Source organism: Ictalurus punctatus, chromosome 12, assembly GCF_001660625.3.
Source record: "Ictalurus punctatus breed USDA103 chromosome 12, Coco_2.0, whole genome shotgun sequence".
In the NCBI taxonomy this organism is placed as follows: domain Eukaryota; kingdom Metazoa; phylum Chordata; class Actinopteri; order Siluriformes; family Ictaluridae; genus Ictalurus; species Ictalurus punctatus.
This window is the reverse complement of record NC_030427.2, coordinates 29,659,428-29,679,767: the sequence shown is the minus strand read 5'-3', so window position 1 is coordinate 29,679,767 and position 20,340 is coordinate 29,659,428. Positions and strand designations below refer to the sequence as shown.

General features: G+C 38.3%; 1 protein-coding gene across 50 annotated transcripts in view; it reads left to right on the top strand.

Annotated features, from left to right (window-relative positions):
• Positions 1 to 20,340, top strand: part of LOC100526730 (uncharacterized) — a 192,078-nt gene that overhangs the window by 31,379 nt on the left and 140,359 nt on the right. For 39 of the 50 annotated variants that reach the window (XM_053684655.1, XM_053684673.1, XM_053684674.1 and 36 more), the window contains 11 exons: positions 412 to 528; positions 1,736 to 1,789; positions 2,030 to 3,865; positions 4,239 to 4,433; positions 5,480 to 5,653; positions 12,488 to 12,661; positions 14,176 to 14,349; positions 15,873 to 15,989; positions 18,122 to 18,238; positions 19,526 to 19,639; positions 20,054 to 20,107. In XM_053684655.1, coding sequence (XP_053540630.1) covers positions 412 to 528; positions 1,736 to 1,789; positions 2,030 to 3,865; positions 4,239 to 4,433; positions 5,480 to 5,653; positions 12,488 to 12,661; positions 14,176 to 14,349; positions 15,873 to 15,989; positions 18,122 to 18,238; positions 19,526 to 19,639; positions 20,054 to 20,107 — 3,126 coding nt within the window. The remainder of the gene's footprint in view (positions 1 to 411; positions 529 to 1,735; positions 1,790 to 2,029; positions 3,866 to 4,238; positions 4,434 to 5,479; positions 5,654 to 12,487; positions 12,662 to 14,175; positions 14,350 to 15,872; positions 15,990 to 18,121; positions 18,239 to 19,525; positions 19,640 to 20,053; positions 20,108 to 20,340) is intronic. The other 11 variants (XM_053684679.1, XM_053684650.1, XM_053684657.1 and 8 more) reach the window with 11 other exon arrangements.

Genomic DNA, 20,340 nt, shown 5'->3' with positions numbered 1-20,340 from the left:
AATAAAATCTTATAGCCTATAATTGTTGTGGAGTGAGGGGGTCTTGTGGATTGTTCGAAATATGCTAGGGGACCAGAGCTCACAAAAGTTTTAGAACCACTGGTCTAGTGTATTTTAGAAATGTAATATCGTATGAAATGGAACACATTCGTTTTTCAGTAACCTGAAAGTTTGCCCCCATCCGATTAATCAAAAAAATAATCGTTAGATGCAGCCCTACATAATATGGAAGTAAATGTATCTTGATGTGACAATAAAAGTAATAGTAATAACAAAATAATTAAAACAACCAATAAAGACTGTACATTCCACTGTTCATTATTAGAGCAAATTAACTCAAATTAACAAGTCAGTCAATATCTGTAAATGCTGTATACGATGTAAACGATGACTTTTTATAATGTTGTACAGTAAACTACAGAGAAAGAGATCAGACTCACCAGAACCCAGCTGTGTCTCCATGAAGAGTGATGCGTCTATGGTTCCTCCTCTGAACTTTAGAAATAAAGACTCCTCATCTGTACACAGGTAACATCCCATAGTTCTCATAGTTAAAGTCACAGTAATGTCTGTGCTACACAATCATTAGCAGCTGTTTTGATTTATATTTTAGTTTCTTGGTCTTTAGTGATACTACAGAACTTCATGAAGATCAAAATGTCTTACAGGTGATGTCTTAAACGCTAAAGCAAGAAATGCAAATATAAGCAAAACAATCTATAAGAAACAATATGTAATGACACTAAAACTACTACTACTACTAATAATAATAATAATAGGAAATGACTAAAAATAATATAATGTACATAAACAGCAGACTATAAAATTTCATAAAACTGAAACAAGTATTCAACACTGATTCTAAAATGAACAGGAAGTGCAAAGTAATAACATTGTTGTTTTGTGCTAAAATCCAGTCACCATTGAGATCACGGTTACTTGGACGTGTCTCAATGAAGAGTGATGTGTCTGAGTATTTCTGTCAAATATAATAGAAAATGGAGACTCTTTATATGAACACAGACACTGATTATTTACCATAAATCATATAACTGACATTACAGAGTTTATTAATAATAATAATCACAATCAGCATTTTCCTCAATTTAAACATCTCACCTCCCAAAATCATGTCAGTGGGTCTACTGATAACTAAATTGTCCCTACAGGTGACGACTGAATCTCATCCACAGTGTAGTATAATTCTGGATATAGTTACAGATTTTTATACCTGTGAACCTTTCTAGCAGGTTTATAAAATAATAATGATCTGTATCTGCATCCATTCAGGACACATTATCTGTTCATTCTGAATGATGTCCTCATGTTCTGTTACAACCATAATGACCATATACAGTCCCCTCAACAAGTATCGGAACAGCGAGGCCAATTCTTTCGCTTTTGCTATACACTGAAGACATTTGGGTTGGAGATAAAAGATGAATGAGACAATAGATCAGAATTTCAGCTTTCATTTCCTGCATGATAAGGTGTCATGTTCTAAGTTATTTAACACATCTAGATGTAAATAAAGATAAAATCTAGAAAACCTCAAATTAAAACGGACACATTTTTTCTCCAGGTCCACAATGTTGGTGATGATGTATTTAGCAGTGTGTTTTATAAATATTAATGCCCTTACTACAATTATTTCACTAAATTTAGGGATAAATTAGGCTCCAGTATTAAAGTGATGAAAGTTATTGTCTTTAACAGCTACAGTTTTTATTCCCAGTGTTGTACAGAAGTCAGGAGACAGAAGAGAAAAGAACATCATCACAGCTACAGGGTAAGATCAAACCCAACAACATGACTGTGACACTGACGCGCTGGTATTATAAACATCTCTGCTGTTATTTCCTGCAGAGTGATTAGATTATAGAACACATACTGTAGAATAAGGCAAATACACAGTGAGAACATCATAAAGAATGGTTATCTGTGGTAACAGTCAGAAAAAAGTGTGATCTTAAACTCTAATAATTAGACCCCATGTCTCACCATGTCTTCCTACTTCACCCTGTCACAGACACGACCCAGAACCTGCTGCTGTAAATGACTTCCAGAAAAAGTTCAAATTAAATCTGGTGAAGAAGTTTCAGTGTTTAAATGGAGTGATGATAAACCCGGAAAACCGAACACTCCTGAATGAGATCTACACAGAGCTCTACATCACAGAGGGAGACGGTGGAGACGTCAATAAAGAACATGAGGTGAGACAGATCGAGGCAGCATCCAGGAGAACAACAACAGAGGAAACACCGATCAAATGCAATGACATCTTTAAGCCCTTATCTGATCAAGACAAACCCATCAGAACTGTGCTGACAAAGGGAGTCGCTGGCATCGGAAAAACAGTTACTGTGCAGAAGTTCATTCTGGACTGGGCTGAAGGGAAAGTAAATCAGGACGTCCAGCTCATGTTTCCACTTCCTTTCAGAGAGCTGAATTTGATGAAGGACCAGAAACTGAGTCTGATGGATCTCCTTCATGTCTGTTTTAAGGAGACAAAAGAAACAGAAATGTCCAGTTTGGAAAAGGTTCTGTTCGTTTTTGACGGATTGGACGAGTATCGTTTTCCTCTGGATTTCCAGAACACAGAGAGAGTGTGTGATGTAACTGAATCAGCATCAGTGCATGTGCTGCTGATAAACCTGATCAAAGGGAATCTGCTTCCCTCTGCTCTCATCTGGATCACCTCCCGACCAGCAGCAGCTGATCAAATCCCCTCTGAGTGTGTCCATCGAGTCACAGAGGTACGAGGGTTCAATGACCCACAGAAGGAGGAGTACTTCAGGAAGAGGATCAGTGATCAGAGCCTGGCCAATAACATCATCACACACCTGAAGTCATTAAGAAGCCTCTACATCATGTGCCACATCCCAGTCTTCTGCTGGATTTCAGCCACTGTTCTAGAGAGAATGTTGGGTGAAGCAGAGAGTGGAGAGATGCCCAAGACTCTGACTCAAATGTACACACACTTCCTCATCATTCAGACAAACATCATAAGAGAAAAGTACTCAAAGAAGCAGGAGAGTGATGAAGAAATGCTTCTCAAACTGGGACGACTGGCTTTCCAGCAGCTGATGAAAGGCAACCTGATCTTCTATGAGGAAGACCTGAGAGAGTGTGGCATTGATGTGAGAGAAGCAGCAGTGTACTCAGGTGTGTGTACTCAGATCTTCAGAGAAGAGTTTGGGCTTCACCAGAGTAAAGTGTACAGCTTTGTTCATCTGAGCATTCAGGAGCATCTCGCAGCTCTGTATGTGCATCTGACATTCATGAAGGAAAAGAGAAATGTTCTTGAACAGAGTTGGTTTTCTGAACCAGAGATTTTGTCTGACGAAGAGGATGAATCGGAGATGTTCTCTGACCAGTGGATTGAAGAAATTACAGTCTCGGATGTCCTCAAGAGTGCTGTAGATCAGGCCTTATACAGTGAAACTGGACATCTAGATCTTTTCCTTCGTTTTCTTCTGGGTCTCTCACTGGAGTCCAGTCAGAAACTCTTACATTCCTTAGTAACACATACAGGAAGTAGCTCCCAGACAGGAAAGAGGACCACAGTACAGTACATCAAGGAGAAGATCAGTGGAGATCCCCCTACAGAGAAATCCATCAATCTGTTCCACTGTCTGAATGAACTGGGGGACAATTCTCTAGTGGAGGAAATCCAACGCTGCCTGAAATCTGGAAAACAAAGTGAACTCTCTTCTTCACAGTGGTCTGCTCTGGTGTTTGTCTTACTGACATCAGCAGAGGAGCTGGAGGAATTTGACCTGAGTAAATATTTCTCTACAGATAAAATTACAGATTGGATTCTTGTGAAGGTGATGCCTGTGATTGCAGCATCCAGAAAAGCAATGTAAGTAAATCTGAATAGAACTGTTCTACTGTTAGTGTTAAGAGAACAAATCAAATGTCTTAGCTGTTCAGATCAATCTAACTCTTCATGACACTTTAGACTCTTTCTTTTCTCCTATTAATAACATTTTAGATCAGACTCTTGCTTTCCCATTTGGTGTCCCGGATCTTATACTCCATGTTTATACAATGTGTGTGTGATGATGTACGCAGCTGAAAACTCCCACCAAGCCGAATCTGAACAGCTCTGACTGTGTGGGACTTTTGTCTAACTGATGTTTGTGCTTTTGAAATTGAGAAGTTGCAGTGAAAGCTTTGAGGACTTGTTTGATAATTTGCATTACTGTTCGTTCATTATGTATTATTTCCTTCAGTATCAGGTGTGATACAATTCAATACAGTGGTTGGTCAGCTCTGGACTCAGTGCTCAGCTCAGAAACCTCCAATCTGAGAGAACTGCATCTGACTGTGGATACACTGGATCTGAATTGGAGTGATCTAGGAGACTCAGGAGTGAAGCGTGTCTCTGCTCTACTGGAGAATCCTCAGTGTAAAGTAAAAAATCTGAAGTAAGATGATCTCTCTGAGAGACACAGTACTCACTAAAAGCTGCAGTTAATAGTTGTGTACAGTTCTGTTTTTTCAGTTAAATCAGTACAACATACAGAACAAATATATTAGTCATTAAACATATCACTTGTGCAGTAAAGTAATAATTAAATGCACTTAGTTATGTGTATAAAATACATCTAAACAGAGATTTAAAATAAACCTGACTCATTACTTTTAACATAAGCCAGCAGTAGTTTTACACCATAATTGTTCAGTATTAATAATTAGTGATGCACCGAATGTTCGGCAACCGAAATTATAATAAGTGAAAATGCCGAATAGATTTGACTGAACAATGGCGTGTTTGATGATGCAACCAGAGTGAGACCTGCTAATGTCACGACCTCGATGAGGGGGCGCGCACATGCACGAGCTACGTGCACAACGCACGAGCTCTTCGGATGTTTACTTTTTTGTTTCTGTTCCGGAGTATTCTGTCACGTCGCGAGACGTAAGGGAGTAGAGTACGGAAGCAGGTAAAGACGTATTTATTTAAGGACAGGCAGACACATCCAAATCATAATCCAAAAAACTCAAGACAGGCAAAGGGACTAAATGAACTAATCTATAGTTTAAACTAACTAAATCTATCAAGGAACAGAACATTAACAACGTATCTAACTCTACTATATCTACTCTAATACTCGGCGAGGTGTACAGGGACGCGAGCGGTATATATCCCCAATATAATCAGCGTATAGAACCCAATAGAACCATTTTCTGCACTCTTGTCAATGCACTTTTTAATGCACTTTTTGGTTGTAGGCTACAGAGTGTTAAATTCTTTCAGCAGTCAGTTATAGGCCTAACATCGGCTATTCAAGGGGCTCAAAGATGTATTCGGCTTCGGCCAAGAATTTTCATTTCGGTGTATCCCTGTTAATAATATCTTGTGATTGGACAAGAGAAGGGAGACAGTCCAACATAACACACATCATCTTTACAGTAAGTTTTAAACCAAGATGAAAATGTGTTGATGAAGAGTGTGTCATTGTGTCTGCAGGTTGCGTGAGTGTGGTGTCTCAAATGAAGGCTGTGCTGCTCTGACTTCAGCTCTGAGATCAAACCCCTCACACCTGAGAGAACTGAATCTGTCTGATAATAAACTAGGAGTCTCAGGAGTGAAGAGTCTCTCTGCTGTACTGGAGAATCCTCTCTGTAAACTGGAGATACTGTGGTAAGATCATCTCTCTGAGAGTCACATGACCTGCTCCTCAGTAAGACACATTCTCTAATAGTGAGACTGAAGCAGAGGTTTTAGGTTCATCATCAATGTCCTGAGGAGGAAGATTGTTTCTTTTCACTGCACACTGATGATCTGTCACAGAGTCTTTGGGTCAGATGTACGTATGTGAGAAGCTGCAGCACAAAACGTGACTTGATGCGACTGCAATGTGTCTAAAATTACTGTGAAATTTACTACAACACTGTAACTAATCACCCAAACTGCAGCTCAGACACAAACTAAATACACTGTGTGTGATGCAGGGTTTAAATGCAGCAGGGAAGCGGTGCGAATGATCTCAAAATATAGAATTTATAAATTAAAATGAAAAGTTAATGTCTCAGAACTGAAAAGGTAAAAAAAAAAAGGAACATTTGATTTTTAAATAAAAATGGAGTCACTATGAAAAGGGTTGCCAGATCTGCTTTAGAGAATCAGCCCAATGGACTTCACTGTAAATTTATCAGTCTCATACTTACTTATTTTTTCCCTCTGGGGAACACAGACCACTGACGACCTTCCACCATCTTTCACAGTTCCAGGATTCTCAGATCCGTTTCAGTCCTCATTCATACGTGGAAATAAATATGATTTGAATTGGATACATGCATTTGTGTCTGCCATGTAATCAGACAGATCGGATATTCCCCTGTCAATACAAGTCGTACATCATTGAAAAAGCGACAGTGGCGAATGACGTCAACTCAGGTGGAGACCAATCATGAAAACACAACTCTCGACAAGGGCTCTCTTCTTTTTTCTCCACTTAAGAGACCGGTGTTTTGCTGATCTTTAAATACGGTGTGGAAAACAAAGGCTTGTATTATATTTTCGTCTGCATCCGTTGCAGCATTTTTAGTTCCTTTTCGGCCTAAGATTCAGGTGACGTCTACCTCGGGTTGTTTCACGAAGTGTATAGTGTAAATGCAGCTATTGGATCTGGGTCACTTTTAAAAGAAGATGTAAGCGGGTCGTCAAGACCTGCAGAGTAAATGCAGCCAAAAGTCGCTCTGGATAAAGGAGTCTGCTAAACGCTGTAAACATGTTAAAAATAAACAATTTAAACTCAACAGGATATTCAAGATATACAATTACAGTAATCCATGCAAATTATAAGTTAAGGCAAAATTATTCACTTCAATTTTGTTTATATAGCGCTTTTTACAATAGAAATTGTCTCAAAGCAGCTTTACAGAAATATATAAACACGGTTTACAGATATTAAAAGTGTGAATTTATCCCAGTTGAGCGTGGCGGTGGTGAGGAAAAATTCTTAGATGTTAAGAGGAAGAAACCTTGAGAGGAACCCGACTCAGAAGGAACCCGTCCTCATCTGGGGAACAACAGATAGTGTGAAAAAGTTCATTATGGATTTATATGAAGTCTGTATGGCCTTAGAACCAGCCGTAGTCCAAGCAGTCTGGAATTGGAGTAGATGAGAGCTCCATCCAGAGGCAGGACATCCGAAACGGATCAGGCAGGTCCGGAGAGCAGAGAGGATCGGGATCTCTAGTATCTCCATAAAATCGTGTGAGGCTCGGCAGAAGGAGAGAGGGAGAGAAGAGATTGTTAGGACTGTGCTTAGCGTAACAGAAAGTCTAGTCAGGGTAGGCTTGAGTAAACAAATACGTTTTAATCCTAGACTTAAACACTGAGACTGTGTCTGAGTCCCGAACACTAATAGGAAGACTGTTCCATAACTGTGGGGCTCTATAAGAGAAAGCTCTTCCCCCTGCTGTAGCCTTCACTATTCGAGGGACCGTCAGATAGCCTGCATCTTTTGATCTAAGTAGGCGTGGCGGATCATAGAAAACCAAAAGGTCACGTAGATACTGTGGCGCGAGATCGTTTAGTGCTTTATAGGTTAATAAAAGTATTTTATTTATATTTTAATTTATTTATTCATTTTCATGTGATTGATTTACCTTTTCTCTTTTCCATTCCCTTTCCCAAATATTTCATTGAGAAGAAGAAAAAAAAGAGAAAAACAAACCACAACCCCCCGCCCGCCCCTCGGCTCATCATGGCTACTCAATAACTGTCGCTGGTTATATAAATATTATAAAACCCAAGAACAGGCACAAAATTTTTAGTGGGAAGTGTCTGTAACTCCATAAAGTATACAATAAAGGGATGCCATTTTTAAAATAAATAAATAAATAAACAATTAATCTAAGTTAGGAGCGTATACAATACCTGTATTTGCATTAGAGTACCAGCAACTATAATATATCTACCGTTTGCATCAGCGATAACGTTAGTGGACGAAAACTGTAACCTTTTGTCAATTGAAATAGCGACCCCTCCTACTTTCAAATTAAAGTTTGAGTGGAAGACGTTTCAAATATGTAAAAACCTTAGATCTCTTGACAGGATTACCTCTGACGTTCCAACAAATAAATCTTAAAGGTGTGCCTGTCCCAGCCGGAGTGGGACCCCCTTCCCCCCCAACACACACAACGTCTCCATAAAACAAAGGGAGACAGCAGTGTTTCCCACCAAGAGTTGTCCACAATGTGAAAACACCTCAAAGAGTAAGCCGAACTAACCAACTAAATTACCTAAACAAAAAAAATTCCAGTAAGAGAAAAGTCCCCTACTGACTTCAAATCTGATAAACAGTCTGCGCACTTTAACAAATACAATGTCCTTACCTTTTAAAGACTTGTAACTAATAATATAACAGTGTAGCATCTAAAGTTTTGGAAATAACACTAATAAAATTAAATAAACAGAAACTCTAACCCAGTCAGAGCCTCAAAACAGAGAAGCACATTAATACAGAAGTAGATTTTAGAGGAGTGAGTCCTTAAATCTAGACGAAGTAATGCATCGACAATATCTTCAATAAGAATCTGAATTCTGTAGAGCTGGAAGGCCGAGTGCAAAAAAAGAATAAAAGAAAAGTAAAGAAATCCTCCACTATATAGGTGATGCAGTTCACCCCGATATCAAGAGTTTAACGTAGTCTCCTGCTTCCTCCGCTGAAATAAAGTCCTTCTGGACACCGTTATATGTACAGTGAGGGGAAAAAGTATTTGATCCCCTGCTGATTTTGTACGTTTGCCCACTGACAAAGAAATGATCAGTCTATAATTTTAATGGTAGATTTATTTGAACAGTGAGAGACAGAATAACAACAAGAAAATCCAGAAAAACGCATGTCAAAAATGTTATAAATTGATTTGCATTTTAATGAGGGGAATAAGTATTTGACCCCTCTCAATCAGAAAGATTTCTGGCTCCCAGGTGTCTTTTATACAGGTAACGAGCTGAGATTAGGAGCACACTCTTAAAGGGAGTGCTCCTAATCTCAGCTCGTTACCTGTATAAAAGACACCTGTCCACAGAAGCAATCAATCAATCAGATTCCAAACTCTCCACCATGGCCAAGACCAAAGAGCTCTCCAAGGATGTCAGGGACAAGATTGTAGACCTACACAAGTCTCCAGCGCCCGCAAGGTCCCCCTGCTCAAGAAAGCACATATACATGCCCGTCTGAAGTTTGCCAATAAACATCTGAATGATTCAGAGGACAACTGGGTGAAAGTGTGGGTGAAAGAGCCACAAAGTTAAAAGGGCAAACAAGGAAAAGAAGTAGAATAAGTCAAAATATATTATATGACCAAAAAGCGCTAATTAATTACAATTTTAATCGAAATCAGCTGCAGCCTCCAACTTCGTGTCTTACTCCATCGAACTCCGAATTCGAATTCAGAAAATTATTTTATAAACAATGTGAGATTTCACTTGGAGCCAATGCAGTGTGGATAAGATCAGGGTGATCAACCCTGATCAGAGGTCAGTAGAAGGTCATTTACTACTTTAACCAGCACTGTCTCTGTACTATGATGAGGTCTAAATCCTGACTGATACACTTCATGAATGTTGTTCCGATGTAGGTACGAGCATAGCTGCTGTGCTACAACCTTTTCTAAGATCTTGGAGATGAAGGGGAGATGTGATATTGGTCTATAGCTGGACAGTTGAGAGGGGTCAAGGTCAGGTTTTTTAATCAGGGGTTTAATAACTGCTAATTTAAGTGATTTAGGTACATAGCCAGTGCTAAGGGGAGAATTGATTATATTTAAAAGCAGTTCAATTACTCCAGGACAAATCTGTTTAAACAAACATGTAGGTACAGGATCTAGTATACAAGTTGATGAATTTGCTGAAGAGATTAATGAAGCTAGTTCAGTCTCTCTAAGGGGAGTAAAACATTCTAAACATTTATCTGATATTGCTACATTATAATCTACAGGGTTAGTTATAATACTGTCTAGTTTTAATTTAATAGCCTGTATTTCACATCTAATTGTCGAGTGGTCTGTTTTAAGGTTCGCGTTTGATCGTTGTACCAGGGTGCTAGTTTTTTTTCTAATTTTCTTTTGAGTGGAGACACTCTATCTAGCGTGTAGCGGAGTGTTGACTCTAAGCATTCAGTCGCCTGTTCTATCGAGTTCTATCGGATCAGACGGTGATCGAAATTTAATTGATGTCTCTGGGAGGTTGTTTATGAAGCTCGGTTCAGTAGTTGATGTGAAAGTAGGTTTTACGCGGTAGCGAGGCGAGGTGGAAATATTATGATCAATACGTATTATGAACGAGATAAGATAATGGTCTGAGACAACTTCAGACTGCGGAAAAATTACAATATTTTCTCTATTTAATCCGTCTGTTAGTATGAGGTCAAGAGTGTGACCGCCATTATGAGTAGGTCCGATTACGTTCTGATTATCCCCTACTGAATCTAAGATGGACACAACCGCTGTTCTCAGAGGGTCTTCTGGGTTATCAAAATGAATATTAAAATCACAGACGATTAATGCTTTATCTACAGACACAACCAGGTCTGAGAGAAAGTCTGCAAATTCACTAAGAAATTCAGTATATGGCCCTGGGGGTCTGTAAATAATAATTAGAGGAATTTACTTATTTTTTGTGGCTACATAAGTTATACCGGTATAAAAATTTTAAAATAATTAAATTTATGACTAGGTTTGTGTGTGACGCCTAGATTTTGACTATGGATGAGACCAACACCTCCTCCTCCTCTACCAGCTGAACGAGGCTGATGTACATAACTGTATCCAGGATTTATCATTATAATGGTTAAGTCTATGGGTTACTGATCAGAAGGTTGGGCCCTTGAGCAAGGCCCTTAACCCTATCTGCTCCAGGGGGCGCTGTATCATGTCTGATCCTGCGCTCTGACTCCAACTTCCTAACAAGCTGGGAAATGTGAAGAAAAGAATTTGACTGTGCTGTAATGTATATGTGATAAATAAAGACGACTTCTTACTTGTTGTCAGTGGTGCTCTTAGTCCCTGATCTAGTGAACTAGCATGAGGATGTGTTTTTGATAGAAACTCCAGAGCACTTCTATGGCCGCATTTACACTACATGCTTCAAGTGTCTCCGATTCCGATTCATACATGGAAATAAATCTGATATGAATCGGATACGTGCATTTGTGTCTGCCATGTAATCAGACTAGGGATGTCACGAGAACCGATACTTAGGTACCAAGTCAGTACCAACATTTTTAAAACTTGACGGTACTTATTTTTCTGCAGTAACGTTGATACTGTATGTAACGAAAGTACAGAGGCTGCGATTCTTCCGGACCTGATGGGGGCAGCAAAAACGCGCAAGTGTTTTAGTCGTTCCACAAGTGGTAAAGAAGAAGAAGAACACCTACAAGCACACGGGAAAAACTACAGAAGATTAGCTTAACAAGTTTAGCTCCGCCCCGCCTCGTTGAAAGGAAAAGAGAGGAAAGCCAGTATCGTTGCCGATGTGTAAGCGATGCTATCGTTCATTTCAAACAAAGCGAGGAAACACCTGGAATTTGGCGAAGCACCTGAAAGACTGTCCTCCGTTATATTTGTTGAGGCAGTTGGGATCGTGGTCCTGAAACCAGCTGACGTCATGCTCCATGTAATGTTTGCGATAGCCCGTTATCTGTTAACGACGCTAACACATTGCAGTGTTATAAACTACCTCCGAATGGACCACCATGCATCGCCATTCAGCCCGTGTCCTGTCAGCTAAATGTAGCCTCATGTCACTAATAATTATTCACACGTTCATGCTTTTAATAAATCTTTTTGTCCTGCCACCATATCAGTGAATTTAAACTAATGCTTGTATTCAGAGTATAAGGTGTGTGTGTCTGTGTGCATGCACGCGTGTGTGTGTGCGTGCGCGCGCGTGTTTAGGGGTGCACCTCCACTCACTGTCGGACAGTGTTTGATAACTAAACCCCCCCCCACACACACACACACACCTCTCTCTCTCCCTCTCTTTCTCTCCCTCTCTTTGCCAGTATCAGCCAGAGGAGGATGTCCTCCAGGAGAGTTTATTTTTATTATTTATTTAATTTTTTTAACACCACACTGTGGTATCAACTTTGGTAGCGAGTATCGTGTACTTTTGGTGGTACTTCCTAACAAGCTGGGAAATGTGAAGAAAAGAATTTGACTGTGCTGTAATGTATATGTGATAAAGACGACTTCTTATGTATAAATGTACACACACTCAGGAGCACGAGTAGAATACGAATGAACAGGATTTTCATGAACACCAAATTTCTTGTGTAAACGCTCGTACAAACGATTTACACACAAACCCGTTCATATCCAGTTTTATAAATGAGGCACATTGTTAATTAGAATAAACAGATGATATTAAATCCTCATGTCATTCTGAATAATAAAATCCCACACATCATCTTTAATGTGATGAAAATGTGTTGATGATGAGTGTGTCATTGTGTCTCTGCAGGCTGAGTAGGTGTGATATCTCAGATGAAGGCTGTGCTGCTCTGACTTCAGCTCTGAGATCAAACCCCTCACACCTGAGAGAACTGAATCTGTCTCATAATAAACTAGGAGACTCAGGAGTGAAGAGTCTCTCTGCTGTACTGGAGAATCCTCTCTGTAAACTGGAGATACTGAGGTAAGATCATCTCTCTGAGAGTCACATGACCTGCTCCTCAGTAAGACACATTCTCTAATAGTGAGACTGAAGCAGAGGTTTTAGGTTCATCATCAATGTCCTGAGGAGGAAGATTGTTTCTTTTCACTGCACACTGATGATCTGTCACAGAGTCTTTGGGTCAGATGTACGTATGTGAGAAGCTGCAGCACAAAACGTGACTTGATGCGACTGCAATGTGTCTAAAATTACTGTGAAATTTACTACAACACTGTAACTAATCACACAAACTGCAGCTCAGACACAAACTAAATACACTGTGTGTGATGCAGGGTTTAAATGCAGCAGGGAAACGGTGCAAATGATCTCAAAATATAGAATTTATCAATTAAAATGAGAAGTTAATGTCATAGAACTTAACACGTCAATACATTTTAATAAATAATTTGTAATTATAATTTGATTCTTTCAATAAATAATTTGTAATTAAAATGGAGTTACTATGAAAAGGGTTGCCAGATCTGCTTTACAGAAGCAGCCCAATGGACTTCACTGTAAATTTATCAGTCTCATACTTACTTACTTTTTTCCCTCTGGGGAACACAGACCACTGACGACCTTCCACCATCTTTCACAGTTGTTCTCTAACCTCTCCAGTTGTTTTCACTCCTTTAGACCTATCAACACCCAAAGTATTATTTTAATGACTTTGGGGTCATTTATCGATCTTTTAGTAAAGTTGTGTGTAAATGTTTGCGTGAGTCAAACCCAGCACGAATTTTCCACCGGATTTACAAAAGTCTCTGAAAGTCTGATTTTCTTCGTACTCGCTTTAATGATTAGTTTTATTTGTCTTAATTTATGGGTTTGTATTGGCTCACTTTTTTATATTCTTTAATACTCTCCAATAATATATAACATCTGGTTTCCACAAATGTTCTCAGTGGTGCTCTTAGTCCCTGATCTAGTGAACTAGCATGAGGATGTGTTTTTGATAGAAACTCCAAAGAACTTCTATAAGTCTCTCTGGATAAAGGAGTCTGATAAACGCTGTAAACATGTTAAAAATAAACTATTTAAACTCAACTGGATATTATATAAAATTACAATATATAGTATATACATTTTCATTAATCCATACAAATGATATGATTTGAAGTTGATCAAGTCAAGGTTTACATTCGTTAGTCTGGGGCTCAAGCTGGGAAATGTGAAGAAAAGAATTTGACTGTGCTGTAATGTATCTGTGATAAATAAAGACTTCTTCTTATGTATAAATGTACACACACTCAGGAGCACGAGTAGAATACGAATGAACAGGATTTTCATGAACACCAAATTTCTTGTGTAAACGCTCGTACAAACGATTTACACACAAACCCGTTCATATCCAGTTTTATAAATGAGGCACATTGTTAATTAGAATAAACAGATGATATTAAATCCTCATGTCATTCTGAATAATAAAATCCCACGCATCATCTTTAAAGTAATGAAAATGTGTTGATGATGAGTGTGTCATTGTGTCTCTGCAGGCTGAGTAGGTGTGATATCTCAGATGAAGGCTGTGCTGCTCTGACTTCAGCTCTGAGATCAAACCCCTCACACCTGAGAGAACTGAATCTGTCTCATAATAAACTAGGAGACTCAGGAGTGAAGAGTCTCTCTGCTGTACTGGAGAATCCTCACTGTAAACTGGAGATACTGTGGTAAGATCATCTCTCTGAGAGTCACATGACCTGCTCCTCAGTAAGACACATTCTCTAATAGTGAGACTGAAGCAGAGGTTTTAGGTTCATCATCAATGTCCTGAGGAGGAAGATTGTTTCTTTTCACTGCACACTGATGATCTGTCACAGAGTCTTTGGGTCAGATGTACGTATGTGAGAAGCTGCAGCACAAAACGTGACTTGATGTGACTGCAATGTGTCTAAAATTACTGTGAAATTTCCTACAACACTGTAACTAATCACACAAACTGCAGCTCAGACACAAACTAAATACACTGTGTGTGATGCAGGGTTTAAATGCAGCAGGGAAACGGTGCAAATGATCTCAAAATATAGAATTTATCAATTAAAATGAGAAGTTAATGTCATAGAACTGAAAAGGTAAAAAAAAATGGAACATTTGATTTTTAAATAAAAATGGAGTCACTATGAAGAGGGTTGTCAGATCTGCTTACAGAAGCAGCCCAATGGACCTCACTGTAAATTTATCAGTCTCACACTTACTTACTTTTTCCCCTCTGGGGAACACAGACCACTGACGACCTTCCACCATCTTTCACAGTTCCAGGATTCTCAGATCCGTTTCAGGCCTCATTCACACGTGGAAATAAATCTGATTTGAATCGGATACGTGCATTTGCGTCTGCCGTGTAATCAGACAGATCGGATATTCCCCTGACAATGTGAGTCGTACGTCATTGAAAAAGTGACAGTGGCGAATGACGTCAACTCAAGTGGACACCAACCACGAAAACACAACTCTCGACAAGGGCTCTCTTCTTTTTTCTCCGCTTAAGAGACCGGTGTTTTGCTTATCTTTAAATACGGTGTGGAAAACAAAAGCTTGTATTATATTTTCATCTGCGTCCGTTGCAGCATTTTCAGTTCCTTTTTGGCCTAAGATTCAGGTGACGTCTACCTCGGGTTGTATCCTTTGATTGATTGCTACCGCTGGCAACAAAAGTGAGTACACCCCTAAGTGAAAATGTCCAACAACTCACTTTTGTTGCCAGCGGTTTAGACATTAATGGGTGTGTGTTGAGTTATTTTGAGGGGACGGCAAATTTACACTGTTACGCAAGCTGTACACTCACTACTTTACATTGTAGCAAAGTGTCATTTCTTCAGTGTCGTCACATGAAAAGATATAATCAAATATTTACAAACGTGAGGGGTGTACTCACTTTTGTGAGATACTGTACATCAAGTGCAGCACACAGGTGTTTATTTAACCCTCATTTCAGACTGTGGTCAAGCCAAACCGTGATAGAAACTCCAGTGCACTCGTACAAAGGTTTATGGTAACGACCTTCAGACGGCTACACTTTGGATATCTGCTGTGAATTCTGGACAGTTTGAAAATGTTGAGCAGTAGTGCACTACGAGCCGTTTCAGTGTTATTTTATACAAGTTCACGCAGGCCAAATGGAACAAGGCTGTGGACTATAAAGTAAGCATTAATTAAGTAAACTGTCTCATGCCCTCTCTATAATGTTGTACAGTAAACTACAGAGAAAGAGATCACACTCACCAGAACCCAGCTGTGTCTCCATGAAGAGTGATGAGTCTATGGATCCTCCTTGGAACTTTAGAAATAGAGACTCATCATCTGTACACAGGTAAGATCTCATAGTTCTCATAGTTAAAGTCCCTGCAGAGAGAAAGGCCGTGTTACACATTCTTTTATCCAGTCCAGGGTCATTAGCAGCATTCTGATATTTATCGGTTTATGCTAAATGTATCTTGATGTGACAATAAAAGAAATAGTAACGGCTAGGACTGCACGATTATGGCCAAAATGATAATCCTGATTATTTTGCTCAATATTGAGATCTCGATTATTTATCACGATTATTGATTGATTTTAGGGACAACATATTTTTATTGCACTTTCACATTTAAATAAACAGACCGCTGCTTTCACCTCCATGTTGTGCTACATTCCTGCTCATGTACAAATCTTTGCATCAAATTAGACTGATCCTTAAAGTGCATCATCTCGTAGAAGCAAAATATTTAAAAAATCGTACCCAAAATATTGGATAAGTAAAAATAAAAATGCCATCAACCAAATGAAAACATTCATCAAATATAACAATATGCAACCAAATGAAAACAATTCAGGCGAATGGAGAAAAGTCAGTAACAGTGTTTACAGGAGGAGAGACACAAGACAGTTTCTTTTAGGAGCACTTGTGAACCTAATTACAAACATTTAGGAGCACAGTTGAAGTTTTTTATTTTATTATTATTATTTTTTAGAGATGGTAACACTAATGTGCCACAATATAACACACGAGTAGGCATGAGAAAACTTGAGCTGGTCAATTATGACGGAATTTAGAATCATAATGTTATTCATGACACGTTAATTTATCTTCTGATAAACTAAATGTAATATTTTTAGTTTATTTTACAGACTGTCTGCAAAAAACAACCGTTAACCTGTTCACCTTGTAAACAAATACAATAAACTTCAATGTTCAGTGTTTGAAGTCTGCTCCTCTTAAATATATTTAAAGCTACACTGTTAGACATTTCCACTGTCCTGGTTCTAGGCTGGAGTCAGTTCTCGAACTGCTCTGTGTGTATTGTGTAGATATCTGAATAATCTCATACAGGATGCGATTGGGTGAGTTCATTTACCCGTCAGATGCAGAGCGCTTTAGTTTAACGGTGTTCATCAGGGACGCTCCGATCAGGATTTTTACAGCCGAAACCGGTCCAGATACCGATCTTTTTATTTAAGCTTTAATCAGGAGGTCATAAACAGTGAAATGTAAGCTCTCTGCTCATGGTCACTGTTAATTGAGTTAAAATAATAGCAATGGGAAATACTGTTGGTTAATTGATAAATAAACAAGCATAAATATTTTTAAATATCTTAAACAATAAAGAGTGCTAATTAAGTAGACTAACACAAGCATGATCCATATTAGGAAAAAGGCTAATAGCTTTCTAAGGAAATAGTGAACTAAACTTAATGTCAAATTGATGTTAAATGCAACCCATAGTAATGAAACAGTATTTAATTTCTCATTTTATTTATATTTTATAAAGTTATCATAATATGCATTTTTTTTTTTATCTATATTTGTAGATGCATTTTGGACTTCCTGTAGTTTTTATCCCGATTGTATTATACAACTTCGAACAGGTCACTCGCACCGGTGCGAATAAATATTTATTCACAGTCGCACAAAGTACTTTTCAGTCGCAGATGCGAGTGAAATGGTCGCACTGTAAAGCCCTGAGTTTATATGCAAAGTTTTTTCCTGTTCAGCGTGATGAGGTTTAATGTCCCCAACAACCTCTGTAGTGCCATTTAGCATCATGATTTCCCCTCGTGCAAGCGCTGGAGCTCGAAGCGAAGCTGGCAGCTCGAAGGCTAAAATCCTAACTCTGTTTCGGGCTTTTTTCATTACAAAATGACGTCATCCCTGCGCCGTGCTATGTGATTGGCTGTAAGTGTAGGAAGCGCTTGATTTGATCTGCAGCAGAGTTTTCTATGCGCGGAGGATGAACTTTAAACGTCAGTATCACAGTCGATCATGTTCATTTAATCGTGGGCACTCAAAGTCGTAATCGCGATCGATATTCGATTAAATGTACAGCCCTAGTAACGGCTAACAAAATAATTTTAATAACCAATAAAGACTGTACATTCCACTGTTCATTATTAGAGCACATTAACAAGTCAGTCAGAATCTGTAAATAGTGTATATAAAGAACTTTCTATAATGTTGTGCAGTAAACTACAGAGAAAGAGATCAGACCCAAGACAACCCAGCTGTGTCTCCATGAAGAGTGATGCGTCTATGGGTCCTCCGTTGTACTTTAGAAATAAAGAATCCACATCTGTACACAGGTAACATCCCATAATTCTCATAGTTAAAGTCACTGCAGAGAGAAAGGCCGTGTTACACATTCTTTTATCCAGTCCAGGGTCATTAGCAGCATTCTGATATTTATCGCTTTATGCTATAATTTAATTAGACTCTAATGCTGCTACAATACTTTCACTGAACATTTTAGAGTAATAAATATCAATAAATGTGCAGTTCACTGTTTCACATGATATTAGAGCCGCAACAACTAATCGATAATAATCGATTATGAAAATCGTTGTCAGAGTCTAATTATGGATCCGTTGGTCTGAGCGCTGAACATCTGCTCATTGTGTTACTTCTGTTCCGAAAACACGCTTCGGAGAGTAAATACTAAAGTTGTGTCCCAAATAAAGTACTATACACTTACACTATGCACTCTGAACAGTGCAGTGTTTCTCAACCGGGGGTCCGCGGACCCCTAGTGGTCAGTGGAGTAATTGCAGGGGGTCTGTAGGAAAGTTTTAAAAATGTTTAAATAATATTGTGTGTGTGTATATGTGTGTGTGTGTGTGTGTGTATATATGTGTGTGTGTGTGTGTGTATATATATGTGTGTATATATATATATATATATATATATATATATATATATATATATATGTATATATTTTAAATTGTATCAAAACATCTTCAAATGAGATGTTTTGATTAATTTGGTTATTCGGAAATATCACATTAGCTGAGCTGATGATCGTTCATTGATGGATTTCTTTTAAATTTATTTACAAATGAAATGATAATTTGCAAAAACCTATGAGTGGTAGACAAGTTCAAGTGTCGCATTGATGGATAAAATAAACAAAGGATAATTCAGAGATTCAAATTAAATGTCACACCAACAATAAAATGTAAAAAAATAAAATCTTATAGCCTATAATTGTTGTGGAGTGAGGGGGTCTTGTGGATTGTTCGAAATATGCTAGGGGACCAGAGCTCACAAATGTTTTAGAACCACTGGTCTAGTGTATTTTAGAAATGTAATATCGTATGAAATGGAACACATTCGTTTTTCAGTAACCTGAAAGTTTGCCCCCATCCGATTAATCAAAAAAATAATCGTTAGCTGCAGCCCTACATAATATGGAAGTACATGTATCTTGATGTGACAATAAAAGTAATAGTAATAACAAAATAATTAAAACAACCAATAAAGACTGTACATTCCACTGTTCATTATTAGAGCAAATTAACTCAAATTAACAAGTCAGTCAATATCTGTAAATGCTGTATACGATGTAAACGATGACTTTTTATAATGTTGTACAGTAAACTACAGAGAACGAGATCAGACTCACCAGAACCCAGCTGTGTCTCCATGAAGAGTGATGCGTCTATGGCTCCTCCTCTGAACTTTAGAAATAAAGACTCATCTGTACACAGGTAACATCCCATAGTTCTCATAGTTAAAGTCACAGTTAATGTCTGTGCTACACAATCATTAGCAGCTGTTTTGATTTATATTATAGTTTCTTCGTGATACTACAGAACTTTATGAAGATCAAAATGTTTTAAGATTTCTTAAGGTGTCTTTGTCTTAATGTCTTAAGGTGCAATGTTCTTAGATATTTATCACATCTAGATGTAAATAAAGATAAAATCTAGAAAACTTCAAATTAAAACGGACACATTTTTTCTCCAGGTCCACAATGTTGGTGATGATGTATTTAGCAGTGTGTTTTATAAATATTAATGCCCTTACTACAATTATTTTTGTAAAATTAGGGCTAAATTTTAGACTCCAGTATTAAAATGATGAAAGTTATTGTCTTTAACAGCTACAGTTTTTATTCCCAGTGTTGTACAGAAGTCAGGAGACAGAAGAGAAAAGAACATCATCACAGCTACAGGGTAAGATCAAACCCAACAACATGACTGTGACACTGACGCGCTGGTATTATAAACATCTCTGCTGTTATTTCCTGCAGAGTGATTAGATTATAGAACACATACTGTAGAATAAGGCAAATACACAGTGAGAACATCATAAAGAACGGTTATCTGTGGTAACAGTCAGAAAAAAGTGTCATCTTAAACTCTAATAATTGGACCCCATGTCTCACCATGTCTTCCTTCTTCACCCT